At 46.0% G+C, this 20,428-nt stretch overlaps 1 protein-coding gene across 1 annotated transcript in view; it reads right to left on the bottom strand.

The window, feature by feature from the left end:
* The window catches only part of LOC118627100 (androgen dependent TFPI regulating protein), a 51,080-nt gene extending 31,283 nt beyond the window's left edge, over positions 1-19,797 (bottom strand). Inside the window, exons 1-3 of the mRNA XM_036257280.1 lie at positions 19,645-19,797; positions 9,917-10,051; positions 8,178-8,279 (exon numbers count right to left, since the gene is read on the bottom strand). Coding sequence (XP_036113173.1) covers positions 8,178-8,279; positions 9,917-10,051; positions 19,645-19,797 — 390 coding nt within the window. The remainder of the gene's footprint in view (positions 1-8,177; positions 8,280-9,916; positions 10,052-19,644) is intronic.
* Positions 19,798-20,428: the final 631 nt, after the last annotated feature.

Raw genomic sequence — 20,428 nt, 5'->3', positions numbered from 1 at the left:
AGGACACTTTTAGCTGACAGTCCACTGTTAAAAGGCTGTGGGTATATACTCAGTACTGGGTGTGTATGTCCACAGCATCCCCCCTTGGAGCAAACCTTTTACGCCCACTCCACAGACTCAGTCATTCCTGTCTCACACGCCTCAACATGCATGAGCTCCCCGGAGAAGGAACCCTTCCTTGTCTCTACATCCTTCCTCGCTTTGTCTTGGCTTTGCTCGAGTGTAAAAGTTTGAAGAAAGTGGATGAATCTAGCAAATATGTGAAGGAGATACAAAAAGCATGCAGCCGGTTAGTGAGTCTGGCTGGTGACAGGTGGGAAGAGTTGTTGAGATTTAGGAAGAAGTTGGCAAAGCAAGTACCTCTGTGTAAATGAACGTGCCCATTGGATTGGGAGAGGGTAATAAAGGGCAGGGTTCAGGGTTAAAAATACCAGACATAAAGCATCTGAGAGCTAGGAATCTGTGTGTATACTTTGTGGGCAAGTAGAATGACCATCGAGAAGACTAGATGATGCCCTGCAGAAGTATTCTACGGGCTGGCAACACAAGGACCTGGAGGCGAGAGGGAGATAGAGGACTTGGACAAACTCCAATTTCCATTTATGCACAAGACTGCTCTTTAGGCAGAGAAGATGAGGAGCCCAGGGAAGGAGATATGGGGGCTGGTCAAAAGCCCGCTAGCAGCTCCCTGTTCGAGGCAAGGACGGGCCGCCACAGCTGTCAGAGTGTTGGGTTGCGTGGCAACTAGAGAAGGAACAGGGGCTCTTCTGTGGGGCCCTCCAGTCCGGAAGGGGACGTCCACTTGAAGCCGACAGAGAAGGCTTTCTCACCCACCCACTGGGCAGCTCTTGGGCATTTTCACTTCTGTTCTGAGATCGTGGGACTTTAGCTCTTTCCTAGCCACTTAGATTTTATTTTTTTCTCTTGGCAGTTCAGAGGGGTTTAGGATCCTCTGTAATGAGTTTCTCTATCCTGGTTAATCTCCAGCACGGTCATTCCTTCTGTTGTAGCATTACACACGGCTACCATGGAAGTGAGGATAAATTACGTTACCCAGGAGGGGAGGAGGCCCACCAGCAAACCCTCAAGGGCACCGAATGATTTCAACGATTCAAATGCCTGGTCACTTCTTAGAAGATAGGATATAGTTTTCGAGCATTAGAAAATGTCGACCTTGATTTTGAAATGAGAGTGTATTTTCTACTGGTATTCTTCCGTTTAAAAAGCAGGCCATAGACAGACATTCGCTAGATGATGGGATTGTGAAGGCAAACTACTCTTCAGCACCCATCGAAAGTTCCCTGAATTGGAATTAAAAATAAAAGAAGCCATCCTTTCATCGTTGTGGTCCCTGATCTGAAGAGGTGAAGGCGGCAGTCCCCGCGACAGCTTGGTTCTAGCTGTACAAGCCCGGAGAGGACTTAGCAACCCGTATCAGAGTCTGCTCTGTTCATGGGAGGCTTCCTGGGGGCAGCATGCCTTCATGGTCCTTACCCAGCTAACTCTGCTCCTTCATCCCAGCTTCGCTTCTGATTTCACTGCTGAGCTTTAAGCATTCATGTAACTTCCCCGTGTTTCCCAGGTGAATGAATGCCTTTGGGGAGCCTATCCCACCTCAGAATAAGAAGTGAATGGAATGAGTAAAGGGATGGCTAGAAAGTGTTTAAACCAAGAGGAGAATCCATAAATAACACCGAAGCAATTAAACCTGAAAAAGGTATCCAAGCAAATATCTGTGTGCTGCAAATGACCCCATTTTCATGCTTGCTCAGGCGCTTCTGAACGATGCTCTGGAAAGGGGTCTTTCCCGGGGAACACCGCTGAAGCGTCCATTCATTGTCCTAACCAGGGTATCTCTACCCTCCCAAGCATCCATTCATTGTCCTAACCAGGGTATCTCCACCCTCCCAGAGTCACACAACAAAGTTATCTACCAGTACCATTTTCTGGTCATCGTGTCATCATATTTTCTCTTTCCAATGTGGTCTAGAGTAGAAAATTGCCAGAGAAGATTTTAGAATGTGATGGTACAACACATTGGAAGGAGGAAGAGGCCACGGATCCGGGAATGCGAGAAGACTGTAGGTGGAGACTACAAGGAAACACATTCCCTCTAGAGTCTCCAGAAGAAATGCAGCTCTACTGATACCTTGATTTTATCTCATAAGACATAGTTTGAACTCCAGAACCATAAATTAACGAATGCATCTTGTTCTAAGACCTTCAGGCTATGCTAAGTTGTTACAGCAGCAGAGAGAACAAATACGCACAGCATTAGTAAGGCTCTATCTCTGCCCACCCCTCCACCCACCCGCTCGCATACCAGAGAGTTCAGTGTTGCCAGATCCAATGGAAAATTTTAACTCAAGTCATCTTATAATGTCATCTTACTTAACCTCTCAGCAGCTTTTGATATAAAACACTTCTTGTGTCTTGAAACATGTTTATACTTGACTTCTAGGAGACTAAACTGCACTGGGTTCCTCCTCACTCACTGGCACCTCCTTCTTGATGTCTTTTGCTGAATTCTCCTGCTTTTCCTCCCAAACACTAGAAGTGCTAATACTTAGTCCTGGGATATAGTCTCTAACTGTTCTTACTCCCTCGGTGATCTTATTTTACTTTAAAACAATCTTTATTATGAAGACAACCACATGTATGTCACCAGCCCAGAAGTCTCCCCTAGACTTATATGTCCAACTCCCTATTTTGCATCTAGATTTTGTTGTCCAATAGGCAGCTCAGAAATAATTTTCTCCTCTACAGCCCTTTTACCTCTCCTAGCATCTCTATCCATACCCCTTCCCTGTGTCTTAAGCTGATAAGCTGATCTCATCAACTCTACTGCCATGCCCCTAACCCAAGCCTCCATCATCTCCTCTGCACTTTGCAGACACCTCCTAACTGCTCTTCACTCCTCCCCTCCCCCATCACACCACCATTGCACCCACCCTTAGCGTTCATCTTCTACACAACAGTGACTGTGTTGCTCTTGAAATGTGAACAAGATGAATAAGTGAAAGGCAATGTAGAGAGAGAGAGAGAAAGAGAGAGAGAGATATAAACAGATAGATATAGAGATAGAGACAAGTGTTCAGGAAGAAGGAGGGATTTATATAGCCCTAAGCATGTGTGTGCGTGTGTGTATGTATATATGTAGTGTGTGTGTGTGTTGGGAAGGGACAAGTAAGGCCTGTTCCTCAGTCTTTATATCATTTACACAGTTTAAACATTGAAAGAGCTTCCTGAGCAGGTAAGCCTCCCTGAAAAGATGCCCTTCCCCATCAAAATCCCAACTTGTTATAAATCTTGTGAGGCATAATCCAAACCCTGGCTGCAGTTCTATCATTGGCCTCTTTATTCAGCCTGAAGCGGCCACACTGGCCTTTTTGCTGTTTCCTAAAGATGCTGGCGGTCCCTCTCAGGGTCTTTGTCCCTGCTGCTCTGTCTGCCCGAGCCCTTCTTCTGCCAGAACTTCTGGTGGTGCCTCCCTTGCATTATCCAACTTCAAGGGTGGGAGAGAAAACTCTGAGATTGAGTCCGAATTTAATGACAGACAACATCTTGCATGCTATGAGCGAGGAAGAAACTGAAAGGGTTCGAGTTCCACTCCGTTGACATTCTCACTCTCCACTACATCCTGGGGAGTGCTTGAAGGCCTTTCAGGAGTTCAGCCATGACCCACAAGTTGGTCACAGCCAGGCCAGAACACAAGGCCATGACGCGCTCCTGTCCCTGTCTTTCATAATCGCAAATCACGGCACGCTGCCACCTACATCAGCGTCTGGTATTAGTATTAACTGTTATTTATCGCTTCAACATTGTGTGTGCATTACCACATTTAGGTGCTAGATGTCAGAACCTTTGTCAAATATCAATCATGGTGCTACACACATAGTGAGTACTTAATAATTATTTTTTTAAGTGATAAATGGCCACACGTTAAATAATAAAGTAGATGTCTTTGTTATTTTTTACAATTTAAAGTAAGGCTTAACTCTTAAGAGCAGATCGTTTGTGAACCTCAATTAATATTAATAAAATCTTTTCAGTTCTAAGACTCTGATCATGGATTGAGGGTTTTACACGATAACAACGTATCTATGCAGTCCTTGATAGTGTATACAATATCTGTGTTAGTGTAGGCAGCTAGATATTAATAAGAAAGGAAGCAAAGGGAATCAGACATTATTGTAATACCAGGAAGCTACAGCTTCACACACTCCAGGGGTCACAGCATTGCCCCACAAGGATTAGCACCCCTGACTTCCCCCAACTCCTAGTGGATTATCTGGAATGGGGGCAGGGGCAGGAGGAGGTGAGCTCTTGTGCAAGAGAAACCAAAGTGGCCAGAGGGAGGTGCTTGACCACAGAGGCCGTCAATCTAGCCTGCGGAAAGAAGAGATTGATTGGGAGGTGGATACATCAGCAGCTCATGAAAGCTTGGGAAGCTGATTGGTTATTTTGAAAAAGCGCCTGGTCCTTTCCCAGCCTGAGATGATATAATCCTAGGGAGCAGAGAAGAGCGCTCCCTCACCCACTGACCTGCACGCAGCCCATGACTCGGCGTGTTCCCTCTAGCCACGTGGCCTCGGTAGCTGCAGGGACTCCACGCGCAGGTTCCCCGCGGGAGCCGGCGTGCAGCCCAGTGATGGAGCACGGATGGGGACACGGGTCAGCCAGATGGTGAGAAAGGCTAGACAGAGCTTTCATATGGCACAGGAACTCTGGGCATTGGCACTGCTTCTGGCCGATTTCCCACAGCAGGGTGGATGGAGCTGGGACATTGGGAGCCCAGGAGGGGCAGCCTTCAATGCTCACCCAAAGACCTCTTACCACGAGACCTCATCCTCCCGGTGGGTTCCCAGAAATGCTTTTTCTTGTGACACCACAAGAACCCCACGTCCACCATGTTCTCAACAACTCTGTACTATTTTCAAACGTAGAAGTGTTCTGAGGGGGGTTTTCTGATTTTTCGCATCCCTCTTTGGGGGCAACCTGAGCAATTTAGGTTGATTTCCTGAGAAATATGTTCCCCAGCCCTCTTCAGGTTAGAGCTGATGGTTTCCTCAGTTACTGGCTCCTCTTCCTGCTGTTTAAATCTGTCAGCTCCCATTCTGTCTTTAGTAGTCATTCAGATAAGACCTGAGGAGCTCATGTTTTCCTGGCAAACCTGGAGGGACACTGTACTGTTATTTCCCTTCTTTCATGAAGACTGGAGAGCTGCTCAGCAGTAAAACAGGGCGGTCTACTTTAAATAAGGCAGCTCACATGGGAGTGCTTAGGGCACCAGTGAATGGCAGCCGCCCATGGTTGATGCAAAGATTTCCTGATGTCACTATTTGGTTCGGATACGAAACAAGGGCAGAAAAATGCCCATTAGAGATGATAGTCAGCTTTGAATGATCCTACTTAGCGACAAGTCTCCGGCGAGCTAGAAGGCTTGCACTGGGAGGACTCCAAAGATGATAAATCACACAAGTTTTAGAGCCACACTGTGTCAAAGGGGAGAGTGGTATTTCATAATTTGACAAATATTAGTCACAAAACCCAGGGCATCATCACAAATGGCAACAGGGAAACTATTTCAAAGCTAAGGGTAAAGTAGCAAACATAAGAACTGTTATGAAATGAAGGAACCCTTCAGAAAAGGATGACACTGGCTATGTGTGCCAATAATTCTTATACTGTGGAAGAGAAAGAAAAAGGAGACTACAGGAAGCAATTCCCCACGTGCGTGTAGGTAGCTAGTACCACACGTCCGGCCTGCCTGCCCATCATCACTCTGGCTGCCACAGTGATGGTTTCTGGGTGTTTATTTCTTTGGGTTGTCATAGAATGACACTGTTAAAATGCAGAAAGTGTTAACAAGTTGACTGGGTAACAGCCATTTCCATATTTGCTCACACTAGTATGTAAGAAGTTAGCAGAAAGCATTGCTTGACACAACAGACCAGGAGGATTTATAGCAAGGACAGAAAATGTCCAGAATAAGGGACACCATCTGGAGAGAGGGATGAGATTCGGTCATGAGGATACTGGATTTGGAGAAGACACCAGAAGGAAGCACGAAGGTTGGAGATGACCACATTAGGGATACCCAAAGCTGGTTTTGCTGATTCCAACATTTTCCCCTAGAAATGGCTCTGTTGGGAGCTTCTCCATTTAATTGAACAGAATCACAGAGTCTGTGTCTGACTGAAGACAAGTTGCCACCTCCTCGTTTCTCTTTATCACCTCCTCCGTCCCACCTCCTTTGCCCTTAGCTCCATCTCTCTAAGAGATTCAAGTGACTTGGTTGACCACAGAACTAGGAGCAAACAGAAACCCCCAGGTTAGGAAGGCACATGAACATTTTCGAACTCTGTTGTACAGAATCTTCTTTGCTCTTGGATACGATGTACATTGCACAGCTATCTAGAAATCTATATGGCTGTTTGGCAAGGTCACAGATGCTGGGCATCACCAACACAACTATTTGGAAGAAATCCAACATTATTTCCCCTGGAAAATGAAACCCTAAAGAGCTGGGAGGCAGGAAGACACTTGATGAGCTCACAAAGCCTGGGAAATGTGTGATATATGTAGTTGGCCAGAGTCTGCCTTTTTTTTTTTTTTTTAGTTTAGTCACATCTAGCTCAGTCAGTTGTCCCAAATCACTTTATTTTCTTAAGTCAAGTTTTGGCTTATTAGCTTAGAGATGGGGATTCTGGATTTTTTTAAAGTGAGAAGTCTCACTTGGCTATGCTAATCAAACATCTTTTGATTGCCTGGTAAATTATGAAACCAGATCAAACCACAGTTCTGTACTTACTACAGCAAAGGACAAGGGGGAGCAGAATCAGCCTTAGATCTAAACCCCAGAGTCCCACTCACCAGCTCTGTGGCCTCAGGCAAATCACTTAACATCTCTGAGCTGTTTTTTCTGTTCTAATTTGTAAAAATCAGGATTATAGTTGTTACCTAACGAAGGTTGTGTGAATTAAAAGTTCCTCATATTTAAGGAACTTGCTTAGTAAAGTAGCATGAAAAAGCAGAAATGTCCCTGCATAGGTGTCTCAGATTAATATTAATAGGAATTAAAAGGTGGTCAGATGTTCCCTGAAGGAGCTGGTAGAAAGAGGTCCCTGAGAGGTGAGACTTACTTAACACATAGTTTTTGGTCCTGAACTCTAAATTAAATTAGAACATGGACAGCCTAGTAATTAGTAACTCAGTGAGCACATGTTTAAACGGAAACTCCATTTTACTGAGGGCTGAGGTGTGGAGGGGCCGAGTCAGGGGACTGAGCTGCTTTTCCCTGTCGGTAACTACGTGAGTGTGACGACGATGGAAGGGTTGTAGGTAAAAGAAAGTCTGTGATCTTGAGGAGCCTTGATAATGATACTTCCTTGTGATTTTCCCTGGTTTTTAAATGTCGTTTGCTTCACAGACACTGAATCCTCATTCTGAACTCCTAACCAATGTGGAAATACATTTGTTACATGGGAAGCAGATAAGCTGGGATGTTGAACAATTTCACATGGGTCCTGCCAGTCAGTGACTCAGGCCCATCGTCACCCGAGACCTGGGCAGCCTTTCTCCCCTCTGCCCGGCCAGTCCCTGTTACCGGTATTCAGGTACCAGTAACCGGAATATCTCAGAACAGGTTACGTTTACTAGTTAGCCTTTTAAAAATAAGTGCACGGATTAAAACACCAATGGCAATGTATTAATAGAATTATGTGAATAATGATTTCACCTGCAATAAATAGTCCGGATCAGGTGTTAACTAAGAAGCTGCTGCTCAGCTCTGAGATACACTTCGGATATTGGGGTGGATTTTCTTAAGTTCCATTCCTAGATCAGAATTTCCATTACATGTCATTGGCTGCAGTTGTGTTTCAGGACGGCACCCGGAAGCTGCCTGCCCTTACGGCTGCGGCCTTTTCAATGACGTCATAAGCCTCTCGGCAGAGTCCTGCCTGGACATCCCTCCCGCGCTCAGTGACTGTGATTGCTGGACCAGTTTGTGTTCACTTTACATCCTCAGTGAGCTCTTTAAATAAATAATGACAGGATGGAGAGGGAGGAGTGAGCAGGATGTTGGGGGTTGAGAAGTTCGGAAACATAAATAAGGCACTTTGGAGTTCCATACAGAGGCCTTGCTGTAGTGACTAAATCCTCCCTTCACTTACCATGGCGTGATTGAGCCAGTGTGGGAAGACATCATCGATTAACTTAGGGTAAACGAGTTCTCGGTTGTAGAAGAAGAGGATCCAGAATAACAGAAACACAAACTGGAAAATGAAACACAAAAATACTATTAAGTTTGTTTTCAAGCAGTGCTTTCTAAGATAACCAAGGAAACACAGCAAAATAAAAGTAGATACGCGTTTGAAAGACATCATAAAAATGTAAAATAAAGAAAAAAATTCCATATCATAGAATTGTAATATCGACTCCCTGGGGAGTCTGGAGAGTTAGGGATCAATTATTTGTCATGGTGGCAGGCAGTGAGGCTACAGATAAACAGGATTTGCAGACCATTAAGTCATTTAATCTTCGCCAGTGACTTTGCTCTTTAAACTGTCACCAGGAGTGCTGAGAGCAGCCACATGGAGGGCCTTTCTCTCACCCTTTGCTTGCCCAGCCCCTACATGGCCGGCCGGGGAAGTGGGGAGGCTGGCAGAGAGGAGCAGGGGAAACTCCCAGACCAGTAACAGAGTGGGGTCTCTCCATCGCTCCGAGGTTTCGGTCCATCCCCAGCATCTCATATCCCTTGGCTGCCTTTTCAAAGTGTCTGTCCTCTAGATCAAAGTCAATGGAGAGATGGAAAAAAGAAACTATTAATTTTCTAATTTTCTTATATTCCTAAATTCCACAGCCTCAAAAACATGACTAAATTCCATTGTCATGAAAAACAAAACAAAACAAAACAAAAAACACCCAAAGCCAAATGTGGCCTTTAGATGTATGGGGGTAGGGGAGTGAAACCGGAGTGCCAGTTCTTGCTCTGCTCTCTGCACCGAGAACTCATCGTTTGGCGAGTTTCGTTCTGAGTTTAACTTTGAAGTCTCAGTACTATAGGAAGCAGGACAATGACGGGTGGAAGGAGGTAGTCACGTCTAATTATAGGCCTTGCTGGGCAGCTGGAGTGCTTGATCTCAGTTTGTTTCCATTCTAACTAATGAATGAAAACATAAGCAATGTCACAGAAGTGTGGACAGTGTCAGCAAAAACGCTTACTCTCCCTTGTATATGTCTTGCTTCTTTCCAGTGTCCATTCATTCAACAAAGTGAATGAGGCACCCATTCTGTGCCCCACACCAGGTATTGCAGACAGATTTTCTCACTCTCTCTCTCTCCTCAGTAGTCTTTTTCATGTGCCAGCTTTGAAGTTTCTCATACCTTTTTTTTTATGGTTTCCACTTGCAGAAGTAACATATTGCAGCAAGTGAAACAAGATGTATAAAAGGGAAAATTAATTATCTTTCTCCCTAACACTCTGCATGCCCATTACCCTGCTGGAACCAAGGTTATCCCAGTTGTATTTTGGTTAAGAAAAGTCCTTAAGCCCTGGCCGGTTTGGCTCAGTGGTTGGAGCATTGGCCTGCGGAACAGAGAGTCCCGGGTTTGGTTCCCGCTAGGGGCACGTACCAAAAAAAGAGAAAACGTCCTTTAAACTTCCCTGTTAGACAGTAATAAAGATCTTATCTCAAACATTTACAAAGACACAAATGCTAATGATAACTCAGTAAGTAATGTGCTCTATTTCCTGAAGACACTGGGCAACGGATGCAGTCCTCAGGACGTCCATGCAAATGTAGTTGCTCTGGTCTACAGTCACGGGCTCGCAAACAGCCTTGCCACCCAGGAGACACGTTCATCCCTAGGAGCATGCGTTTCACATTGCATATACATTTTTGTAACTCACCGTGGATATAGGAAAAGCCAGTGCGGTGAAAAGCAGGTCTCTGAAGGCAGTTATGAACTTAATGTCTTTTTTCCCTTTAATTCTTGTCAGCACATCTTCCAGGCAGGCGACCCCATTGAAAATGGCCTGCAAAAGCTAAATTCATTACAACAAATGAGGGCGTTTTCATTTGTTTTAATTAATACGTTACTCGCCGACGTAAAGCACCATCCCCCAGGGAGCAATGCTGATTTGAGAAGGAAGGGGCTATTGGTTGTTTTGGTTGGAAGCCAATTCAAGGGCTGGTCTTCCAGCTCACTGGGCCCTGACCTTGCTCACTAAAACTGATTGAGTAAAGTCGTTTAGGGGATAATAATGTGTACAGTATTTAGTGTAATGGACTTGAGTTAAAATGGAAACAAAATAAAGAGTCAGCTTAAAAGGAGAATGTAATGAGCTAGATACCTTGGCTGCACAGAGGTGGGAAAGACCATGTAAACAGCAGAAGGGCAGAGAGCCAGACACAATGGTAGACATGTTCTTCCTCGGAAGAAAATTTTTTAAAAATGTCTACCGTTGCCATCTAATTACAGAAGCCAGAATCAGGGTCGAGAGCACCAAGAAGGAGCTCTTTGCTCTCCTGGGAGAGATACCAAAAACAGTATGGAGCTTATCTGAGGGAGAAGCCAGTGTTCTTCCTTCATTAAAAGGGGGTGCCTGAAGGCCAGGAAATCTGTCCAAGAGAGTGATTTAGATCCACAGAGATACAGCAAGCCATGGGCTCTGGTCAGTCACTAACTACTGTGAGATCCTTGAGGTCAACTAAAAGAGAAGAGGCTCTTTTCCAAGGAAGTAAGATCACACAAAGGCAAGCGTTGCCCACTCTTCGTGTTTCGCACAAATACGTGACTTCTAACACAAAGTTGGGGTTGTGTCTGAATTATGCTTGCATCAGAGTCCATCTTATTTCCTGAAAGCTCTGGATTGGTATGGAAAGGTCAGGACTCCGCTAGAGCGTACGCATCAGGCACGTTCTGGAACATGGGTGCTTGATGGATCCAGTCAGCTATTGGGGGATGATCTCTGACGTCAGAACTCTAAGAAAGCCCTAGCAGAGTTGGCCTCCTGTCACTCCTTGAACTGCAGATGTGGATAGGAGAGGATCTGGAGGTGTATTAAGTCAGGAATACTCCCAGGCTGTTCCTGGATCAGCAGCAGCAGCATCACCCGTAAGCTTGTTATAAATGCAGTACCTTGGCCCCACCCAGAAGATGGAATCAGAATTTTTTGGAATGGGGCCAAGAAGTTTGTTTTTTTATTTTTATTTTTGTATTTATTTATTTTGTTACAGATGTTTCTCCTCCTTCCCCCACTGATTCCCTCCTCCACCTCCCTCCCCACCCTGTCCCCAGTTTTGTTGTCCATGTCCACTGTTCATGCATACATGCATATAAGTTCTGTGGTTTATCTCTCCCCCACCCCCCCTCTTCTGGGGATTGTCAGTCTGTACCCCACTTCCACATCTCTGGGACTACCCCATTCCTCATACTGTTATGTTCATTGTATTCCACAAATAAGTGAGATCATATGATACTTGGCTTTCTCTGTTTGGCTTGTTTCGCTTAGGACAATACTTTCCAGGTCCCTCCATGTTGTCTCAAAGGATAAGAGATCTTTCTTTCTTACAGCTGCATAGTACTCCATTGTGTATATGTACCACCGCTTTTTGATCCATTCGTCTACTGATGGACATTTGGGCTGTTTCCAGATCTTAGCTCTTGTGAATAGTGCTGCTACAAACATGGGGGTACATATAGTCTTTCTAACAACAATCTTATGAGGTAAGTCCTATGATTACTCTTCCTCTTAACCCATTTTTCAGATGAGGAAACTGAGGCACGGAGAGATGTACACACTTTCCTCAAGTCTCATAGTTGGTAAGTGTCAAAGGCCAAGAATTGAGACCCAGAGTCTGGTCCTTGAGCCAGACTTCAAACAAAAGTATCAAGTTTCTAAGTACAGTTCAGATAAAGAACCACGGGAGGTTAGAGGAAAGACAATTATCTACAGGCGCGAGAATTTAAAATGACTTCAAAACATACTGCTGCCTGATTTCCACGGAGATTCTAATTTCATGGGTCTGGGGGTGGGGGTGGCCTAGGCTTCGGATTAAAAAGCATTCTCCCAGGCGGTCATGATCGGGCAGCTAAGGTTGAGAACCACTGGCCAGAGGGGCTTCCACTTGGAAGATCAGACCTGTTCTTCTCAGGAGAGGAGCTGTGACGATCTAGGGAGCTGAGCCCTCGGGAGGAAGGTGAAGAGAGAAGAGAGGGAGAAGAGCCAGCAAAACAGCAAAGATGTTCACATGGTAGAAAACCAGGAACGTACAAGAAACTCATGGCCCTTGAAGGAGAGAGCTTCAAGCAAGAAGGGGGCATCCCAGGGAGGGGTGGGCACCAATTTTAAATACCATGAAGAGGTTGCCATCCCAGTACTTATCATCTACCTTTTAAAAACTATGTTTTTATTGAGTTTTGAGAGAGAGAGGGAGGGAGAGGGAGAGACAGAGAGAGAAATATGGATGTGAGAGAGAAACATTGATCGGCTGCCTCCTGCATGCCCCCTACTAGGGATCAAACCTGCAACCCAGACTCATGCCCTGACTGGGACTCAAACCAGTGATCTTTCGGTGTCCGGGACTATGCTCAACCAAGTGAGCCACACCAGCCAGGCTATTGTCATGTACCTCTGACATTTGGCCCCCAGGGCTGTAGAATTTGAAGTGCAGTCTTTTGTACATGAAGATTAGAAGTCACTCCATCACCCTACTCCTGCCCCCACGCCTGGCGGCTCTCACCTCACTCCTGGCTTCTCTGCCAGCTCTTTAAGACACCACAGGCGGCAGCTCTAGCTAGGGAAGGCAGGCATGGCGCCTGGGGTCTGGGCGAGGAGGCTTGCATTGTCCCATTAACACAGCAATTAGCCACGCACTGAGCACTGAGTGTCCGCCAGGTTTTCCCCCTTTGGGGAGAGGCTGCCTCCATTCCGCACGTCACGTCCATGTGACCACTTTCCTTCGGAGAGCCTCCTGGGTCATCACGAGTCAGGCTCATCCTGACTTTCTCCTGCCTGTCCCAGCTGCAGAATGTGGAAATTGGACTGAGGGAAAAACACATTCCTCGGAACTTCCATGTCTTCTCCTTCAACAATAAAATTTGCTCCGCACCACAAACATGCCGATCGCTCCTCCCCTTCAGCTCACGTGTTATTTCATGGCAAATGCCACGTGTACAGATACCGCTGTGTGTGTGTGACACCGCCTTTCCCCACTGATCTTAATCCGCATTGACATACCGTCCTCTGCGTCAACAAGGACTGTTCATGGAGCCCTCACACAGGAGCTCAGGAGGGAGAGCTGGGGGGAGCCAAGGGAAGCAAAGAGGCAAGAACCGGGGCAGAGAGGAGCCACAAGCAGAGCTGGAGGGCAAGGAGGGGAGGCGCCCTGACCTGACTCGGTGAGGGGCTTCTGGGGGGCCTCAAGGACAGGTTTGGGTGAGCTCGCTGGATAGCACATGGCCTGCTCTTTCTCTAAGCCTTAGAGTCTAAGGAAAGTACAATGGAATGTTTTCCAAAATACACATGGAAAGAATAGTCAAGGGAGAAAATGGCAGCTGTTACGGGTGAACTGTGTTCCCTGCCTCAAAATTGATAGGTTGACGTTATAATCCGCAGTACCTCAGAATGTGACTCCATTTGGATATAGGATCTTTAAAGAGGTAATTAAGTGACAACCGGTGTCTTTATAGGAAGAGCAGGTCAGGACCCAGGCACACAGAGGAAAGACCATGTGAAAACATCGGAAGAAGGTGGCCACCTGCAAGCCGTCAAGAGAAAGGTTTCAGGAGAAACCAGTCCTGCTAGCTGCTAGATCTTGGATGTCTAGCCTACGAAGCCAAGGGAAATAAATTTCTGCTGTTTAAGCCATCCAGTCTATGCTACTCTATTATGGTAGCCCGAGCAGAATAACACAGCAGTATACAAATAAGATAGCAACAACTGGCCTTGCTTGAACAACGTCACTGTCATTTATATTTTTCAACTATTTTGGCTTCCCAGGAAAGCAGAGCTAATAGACCTTCTCGATCAAGACCTACTTCAGAGCTGCTGTTCCCTGATTCATCTTTTCTTTAGTCCTTCCCTAATTCTGTTCGTTCTGTGGTGCCTTTTTCCAAAATGCTGCTGGTCTAAGTTTGGTAGATGACTTCCATTTTTGTTGCTTGCTGACAAACTTACCACCTGTGAGAGCTGAATTTACATTTTTATAACTAGTGCAATTTAAGAAACCATAGCTAAAGGATATTTAGTTTTTTATATGCATGTGTCTTCACAAAATTCACAAAAATCTTGAAATCATGGAAACTTAGTCTCTCTAAGTCATCAAGTTTATGGCTTTGCCTTTAAGCCAGAATCCTTTTAAACTATCGCAGGAAATGAGAATTTTTTTCTATTTAAAAAAATAACTCCAGAGAGGGAGATTCCACAAGTTTCCTGAGCAAGACATTACAACTCTTATTCGATGAGTCAAGTAATCCAATGCCCAGCTCAGCACTCCGTGCCTGACTTAGACAGGCCGGGACTTTCTTAGGTCTTGCCTTGGAAATGACGCAATACTCGCAGTAAGAGACTGTTTCAGAATAAAACAGCAAATGGGGACTGATTGTGATGAGTCTTTATATAATTTTTAGGGTATTGGCACTTGGGGCAAGTAGAGGAAGCCTTTGCCAAATATATCACTATTATATGTTTGTATTATTTCAACATCATTGATGGATTTAGCTTAGAAATCTAAATACAATTTAGAAATTGTATTAGGCATAATCCCGGCCAGGGCAGGTTCTGCAGGAATGTGTTTTTATTAGGAAGAAGAAGGAGGCAGAGGAGGAGGAGGAGGAAGAGGCTTTTCTGTATGTTTACTCTTTTACATTATGTAGGTCAGGTTCCTTGGGAGACAGAACCTGAGACTCTGAGGTCTGCCTGCGGAGTTCATTGAGGGTGCTCCTAGACCACCTGGGAGGGCGAGGGAAGGATAGGGAACAGGACTGAGCAGCAGGAAAAGCTAACAGGCAGGGTGGCTGCATGAAATCAGCTGATCCCTGAGGGAGCCCTAGAGCTGAGTGGGCCCGTCAGAGTTGTCCTGGAGCCTGGCCTTTGTACCCCAAATCAACCGGTCATTGGATAGAGCAACCCCAGGGAGGTCCCGAAGCCTTGGTCCCTAGGTGGCTCCTTCCACTGAGCACAGATCCGGGACAGGTGCTCAGCTGTGAGTCAGCAGCAGCCAACACTCCTCCCAAGAGCTGGGGGGTGAGTACCTCAGTGCTGAGGAGGTGGGGGAATCTGAGTGCCCCCCCCCCTCAGTATTCACTACATATAAGGAAACTGAAGCACAGAGAAGTTAGGTAACTCACTCAAGGTCCCACAGTAAATGAATGGCAGAGACAGCGTTCACATCCAGGCAGCCCGACTCCAGAAACGAAGCCTTCAATCGCTCATCTCGACACTGTGTGTAAAGAATCTGCCGCAGTGCTGTCATGGGTGCTCAATGAATTTTAGCTATTTTATTTTGGGAGTTGGTGGTGACTATTCCCTTCTATCAATCTTCATCCTTCCAGAGTTCTGAGAGCTAAAAACAGTGGCCTTGGTATTTTTGTAAAAGAGTTAAGTGTATTTCTGACTGTTGCATTTAAGAGTTCCACAGATTAATATATTAACTTGATGGTGGACATTCAAGGTTGGCCCCAAGTATTGAACTGGGTTCTGTAACATAAATGGATCCTTGTCTTCTCGCTGTTCGTGGCTGCCTTGGAGTTTGGGCCAATGGAGCATCCTCAAGGATCTCTCTTCCCCAGGCCCTGCTTTGCTGTCCCTGAGCACCTAGTGACGACTGTAGTCATCATGAGAGCTTGAGGATAATGAGGTCAGAGCTGCCTGAGGCTTGGAGAAACTAATAAAGAGGAGAGGGAAAGTTTGTGCCTCTGTTGGTGAAGAGGGTGGAGGAGGGGCCCACCCAGAATCTCCCCTGGACAGCCTAGTTAAGTGGCACCATCCTTCACAATGTTTCAGAGGAAAACCCCAAAAACTGTATGAACTCTGCAAGCCAAATTGTAGCTGCAAAGTCCCCTCCATCCCCAGCCCCTCAGCTTGCCTTCCGTGGAGCCAGAGACAGCCACTGGCTGGAAGTGGAGGGAACGGAGAGCAGGGGACACAGCAGTGGTGGGAGGCGGAGGTGCTGAGGGTGTCCACAGCACTGCCTTGTGTCCACGCCCAGCTTGGGGGGCTTCCCAGTTAGCGCCAGTCCCTGCTGCTGCCTGAGCCTGTGAACTCCACCTCCGGGACTGTCCCAGGGCTGAGGGCCTCCAGCGGGGCAGCTGCAGCAGGGACAGTGTGGCTCTCTGGGGAGCCGGAGCCTGCAGCCTGCAGAGGGAGCGACTTGAGCAATGAGGAGGGAAACGTGGCCCACCACCCAAGGTGCTCAGTGCGGAGACCCGCGTTTCACTAGATCACCCTCCCCTCTGTAGCACCTCTCATTCAAGATGAGATGACGGAAGCTCACCCCACCCTCCATCCTCTGTTTCCCTCGCCCACTGCGAACACCATTCTCATGGCCGTTCTGTGGTTACGAACTATTTTTATTTCTCTTTGACAGATTTGGAAATGGAAAACAAAAAGAAATACCTAGCTCAGGGGCACGGAGCGAGCAGGTGGTGGAACTGAAGTACCCAGAGAGCTCGGGGCCCTAACTCTGCTCGTGACCACTGGGCCACACTACCTCTCCCTCTCAATGGAGAATTGGCTGCCTCCTCCCTGGTGTCAGCGACACATCTCCCCTCTCTTTCCTTGGCTCTCCTTGGGCACTAGGCATGAATTGATCACCATGACCAATTCTCGGGGGCACCCCTCACACCTCACCTCCTGCCACCACTCCTGTTGCTCCCCTTTGAGTCCGCTGGGGTGGCTTCAGGAGGAAATGAGGCACACGCAGAATGCTGACTTCCACCACGGCACACTTGGCTCCTAAAAGGGGCGTAACTGATACTCGGCCAAGTACAACGTAAAACTGTTTAAAGGGGAGGGGTGTCCATTTCCTGGAAAGCAGGATAGGGTACAGACTTCAACAAGCTTACATAAAATAAATTTTAAAATGTGATAGGAAGCTATGAGCCCTCTATAACTTTATAAGCATAACCATTTGTTAATCATTAGTTAACACTAATTAATCTTTAGGAACCACAACCATTCATCAGCCCACAAGACCTCCAGAGCTAGAAATTTTAAGGCCCAACATTTTACCTGAAGTAACGTATTTGAAATCTATCCTTACACTGACCCTCTGGAACACATTCAATCCATCTTCACCAACTGAAAAACTTTGCATTGTCATGCTGGCGAGTTCAAAAGGGAAACAGCCACAGGTGAGCCCCTCTCTGCTCGTTGCAAGGGCCAGAAGATGTCAGAAGAGACAAATTGCTCAGGAATGCAGACAGAGCTAAGGTCAATTCAGCCAACATGCCAAGTTACCCAGTTTTTCTTATGGAGGTACTCTGTGCCAGCCATTACAGCAGGCAACTTAGACTCCAAGACTGTTAGGGCTGGCACAGGACCTAGGGGACAATATTCCTGGTTTGCAGCCATTCACAATTTGATTGGGATATTAAGACTCACATGTGGGTGGAAATTAGGAAACAACGTTGAGCATAAATAAGCAGACATTGAGAGATGCTGTGAAAACTGAGGGGGAGGAAAAACAAATTTGGGCTGGGTTCAGTCAGTAGAAAGTTTAAAGAGAATATGGGATTTCAGGTGGTCTACCAGAGGAGCAAAGTGGTGGGGGGCAAGGGGCCTGTCACTGAAAGATGGTGTGAACAAGGGTAGAGTAGTGATAACAAGAAGCCCAGGGACCAGCATTAGAGGAGACACAGGCATTCCTGGGGAAGAGACCAGCTTCCTGGGGAGAGGGGGACCTGAAGGCTGGGTGGTGAGCTTTTAAATCAGGACTTTGGAATTGCTTCCATACCTTCTACATTACAGTAGAAGGTAGCTACTATAATGTCCTGAGTAGTAGACCACACTTCTCAAGCAGGCTTATGATGTTTAAGACCAAATCAAACCCAAAACAGTGCTTTGAGCAGATTAACGTGAAATCTGAGTGGTAGATGAACGGATTGATAATGAGAGGACAACGAGATGATCTGGTCATCCAGCTAAAAACTAAGTAGAGGCTGCGATTAAGAGAGTCAGTAAGACGGGGGGAGCCTGGATGGACCTAGCAAAAGGAAAAACATAAAATTCAGTGGCTAAGTAGTTAGGGAAACAAAAAGGGGATTAACACCAGGGAAAAGAATGCCTGACAAAATAAGTGTTTTTTTCTTTTTCATTTTTAGACTTGTGGTGGCTCTGGGGCAGGTAAGCAAGGCAGAATTAAGAAGTCAGAGAGCAGCTTTGTGGAAGTAGGTGATAAATCTGTTCGTAGCCATTCTTAGCATGAAGGTGGGCCACTGGAATTTGGATTTGATTAGACCATTAATTCTGGCTACAGACACACCTCTCTTTTCATTGACCATTTTTTAATATAAAGCCAACAAATACACAAAGCTGAGGTTTTTATTGCATTAGTCTAGCTCCACAAAGGCATTTCTTTTGTTGTGTTTTCTGTTTTTTGGTTTTGTGTTTTACTCCCATAAAATTCTATGATTGAAACAAATCGTCCCCTTGATACTGTCAAGCACACTCAAGCTGTGTTCAGGCCTCGAATTTTTTAGGACAAAAATCAAAGGCCAGCAATTGACCAGAGAAGGAGAAGCAGAACCTCCAGGCCTGTTCAATTTGAACTTTCTGAATTTCCAACCCTTAGCATTTCAGTGTCGATTTCTGACCTTATACAACCTCTGCTCAGGAGTGTGATGCCAAAGGACTGGCATATTTTGTCCGGGTTCTGGCATCAGATGCTGACATTGGCACTCCACATTTTAGTGAAAAATATCAAATATTAATTAGCATCCCCCCAAAATGTTTAGCTTTTAACTCTAAAAATGTTTACAAATATTCCCCAAACATTTTTTAAATTTCGTTTTTCTCTCATTCATTCACACGTCATGCGTCAGAATGGGGTCAGCCGGGCTAGCAAGACAAGGGCTCGAGCCATGTGATCGGTTTGTAAATAGTTGAAAATCCATATTTGCCATTTGGTTGGGGGGGGGGGGTTGTCCTTTAAGATTGAGCCTTAAGCCTATAAAAAAATTGAGGTGGGATCTGAACATGGCAAAGGGTGTTCGCTTTCCTCAGATACACCTGTTAGCCTATGTGCTGGCGGTGGCTTTGCTCCTCCACCGAAATCCCCTTCCTAGGCAACCTGTGTTCTCCTCACACACTTCCCCAAGCAAGTTCGAAACCCCTCCTGCTGGGAGTCAACCTCGTGGTGAAAATATAAATTTAGTCCCCGACTTGGGATCAACTGGAAAGAGCCTCAGGACAGATCTTTTCAACAAAGCATTTAATGATTAGCCAGCGCAAAATGTAGCCACGGATAACTTCTCAGAGCAAACCGGTAGGCCAAAGAGAAGGCCAAAGCTCAAAGACAAGGAAGAAGGAAGAGAAATAGTGGAATTTTGTGTTTCATACAACTGAAAGGTGAGAGATGTAGGACACCTGATCCTGTGGACAGATTGTTTCCCGGGATGGTCAGATGGACTTACCAAATTAAGCATTGTCAAGTACTTCCACTGTCCTCCGTTTTCAAAGATTATGGTTGCCCGCTTCTCTCTTGCTTTTTGTGAGATGTAATAATTGAGGAAAATATACCAGATCAAGACAAGGAAGTGGTACATGCACGTGGAAGTCCTCGCCATGGCTCGCTCTGGCCAGGGAGCTGGGAATGTCTGAAGTTGCTCTTGTCTGGCGTCCTCCTGTGGGGTGAGGGCCGCAGGCCTGCAGCAGGCAGAAGAGCTGTGGACACACCCCTCCCACAGGAGAGTTCCAACGAGACTGACTCTGCTTCCCTTATAGCTCCCTTCCTAATACATGTTGTGACAGGGTTATTGTTTCTTTTCACGTGTCACATTTAGAGAAGAGGTCAGGAGGTTTGCACACAAAGGTCAGTGTAAGAACTGCACTTGGCCGTCAGGCTGAAATAGGGTATGGTTAAGTGACCTCATCGTAAGTGCACTGACTGATGAAATCTCATTATGGCTTCATTCTCTCTTCTTTCCTTTTCATTTGAGCAGGACAAGAAAGTTATAATAATATCTCTTGAGAGGATGAGGGGCAGGTGGATAAACCAGGAGGGAGATACTGTGGACATGTTTAAGACATGGAAGGAGATAAGTAGAAAGGGGTAGGGTATTGTAATCTTGCTCCTAAATTCTCCAGGCCCCACAAAATCTGAAATAACCTTTGGACCTCCAGGGAGCAGTTCCAAGGGTTTGGTTTGTTGGATTTTTTTTTTTTTTTTTTAGCTGTGTGTGTGTGTGTGTATACACC

This window comes from Molossus molossus, unplaced genomic scaffold (assembly GCF_014108415.1).
Source record: "Molossus molossus isolate mMolMol1 unplaced genomic scaffold, mMolMol1.p scaffold_m16_p_12, whole genome shotgun sequence".
NCBI classification, from domain to species: domain Eukaryota; kingdom Metazoa; phylum Chordata; class Mammalia; order Chiroptera; family Molossidae; genus Molossus; species Molossus molossus.
The sequence above is the reverse complement of the archived record's forward strand: the minus strand, read 5'-3'. Positions and strand labels throughout refer to the sequence as shown.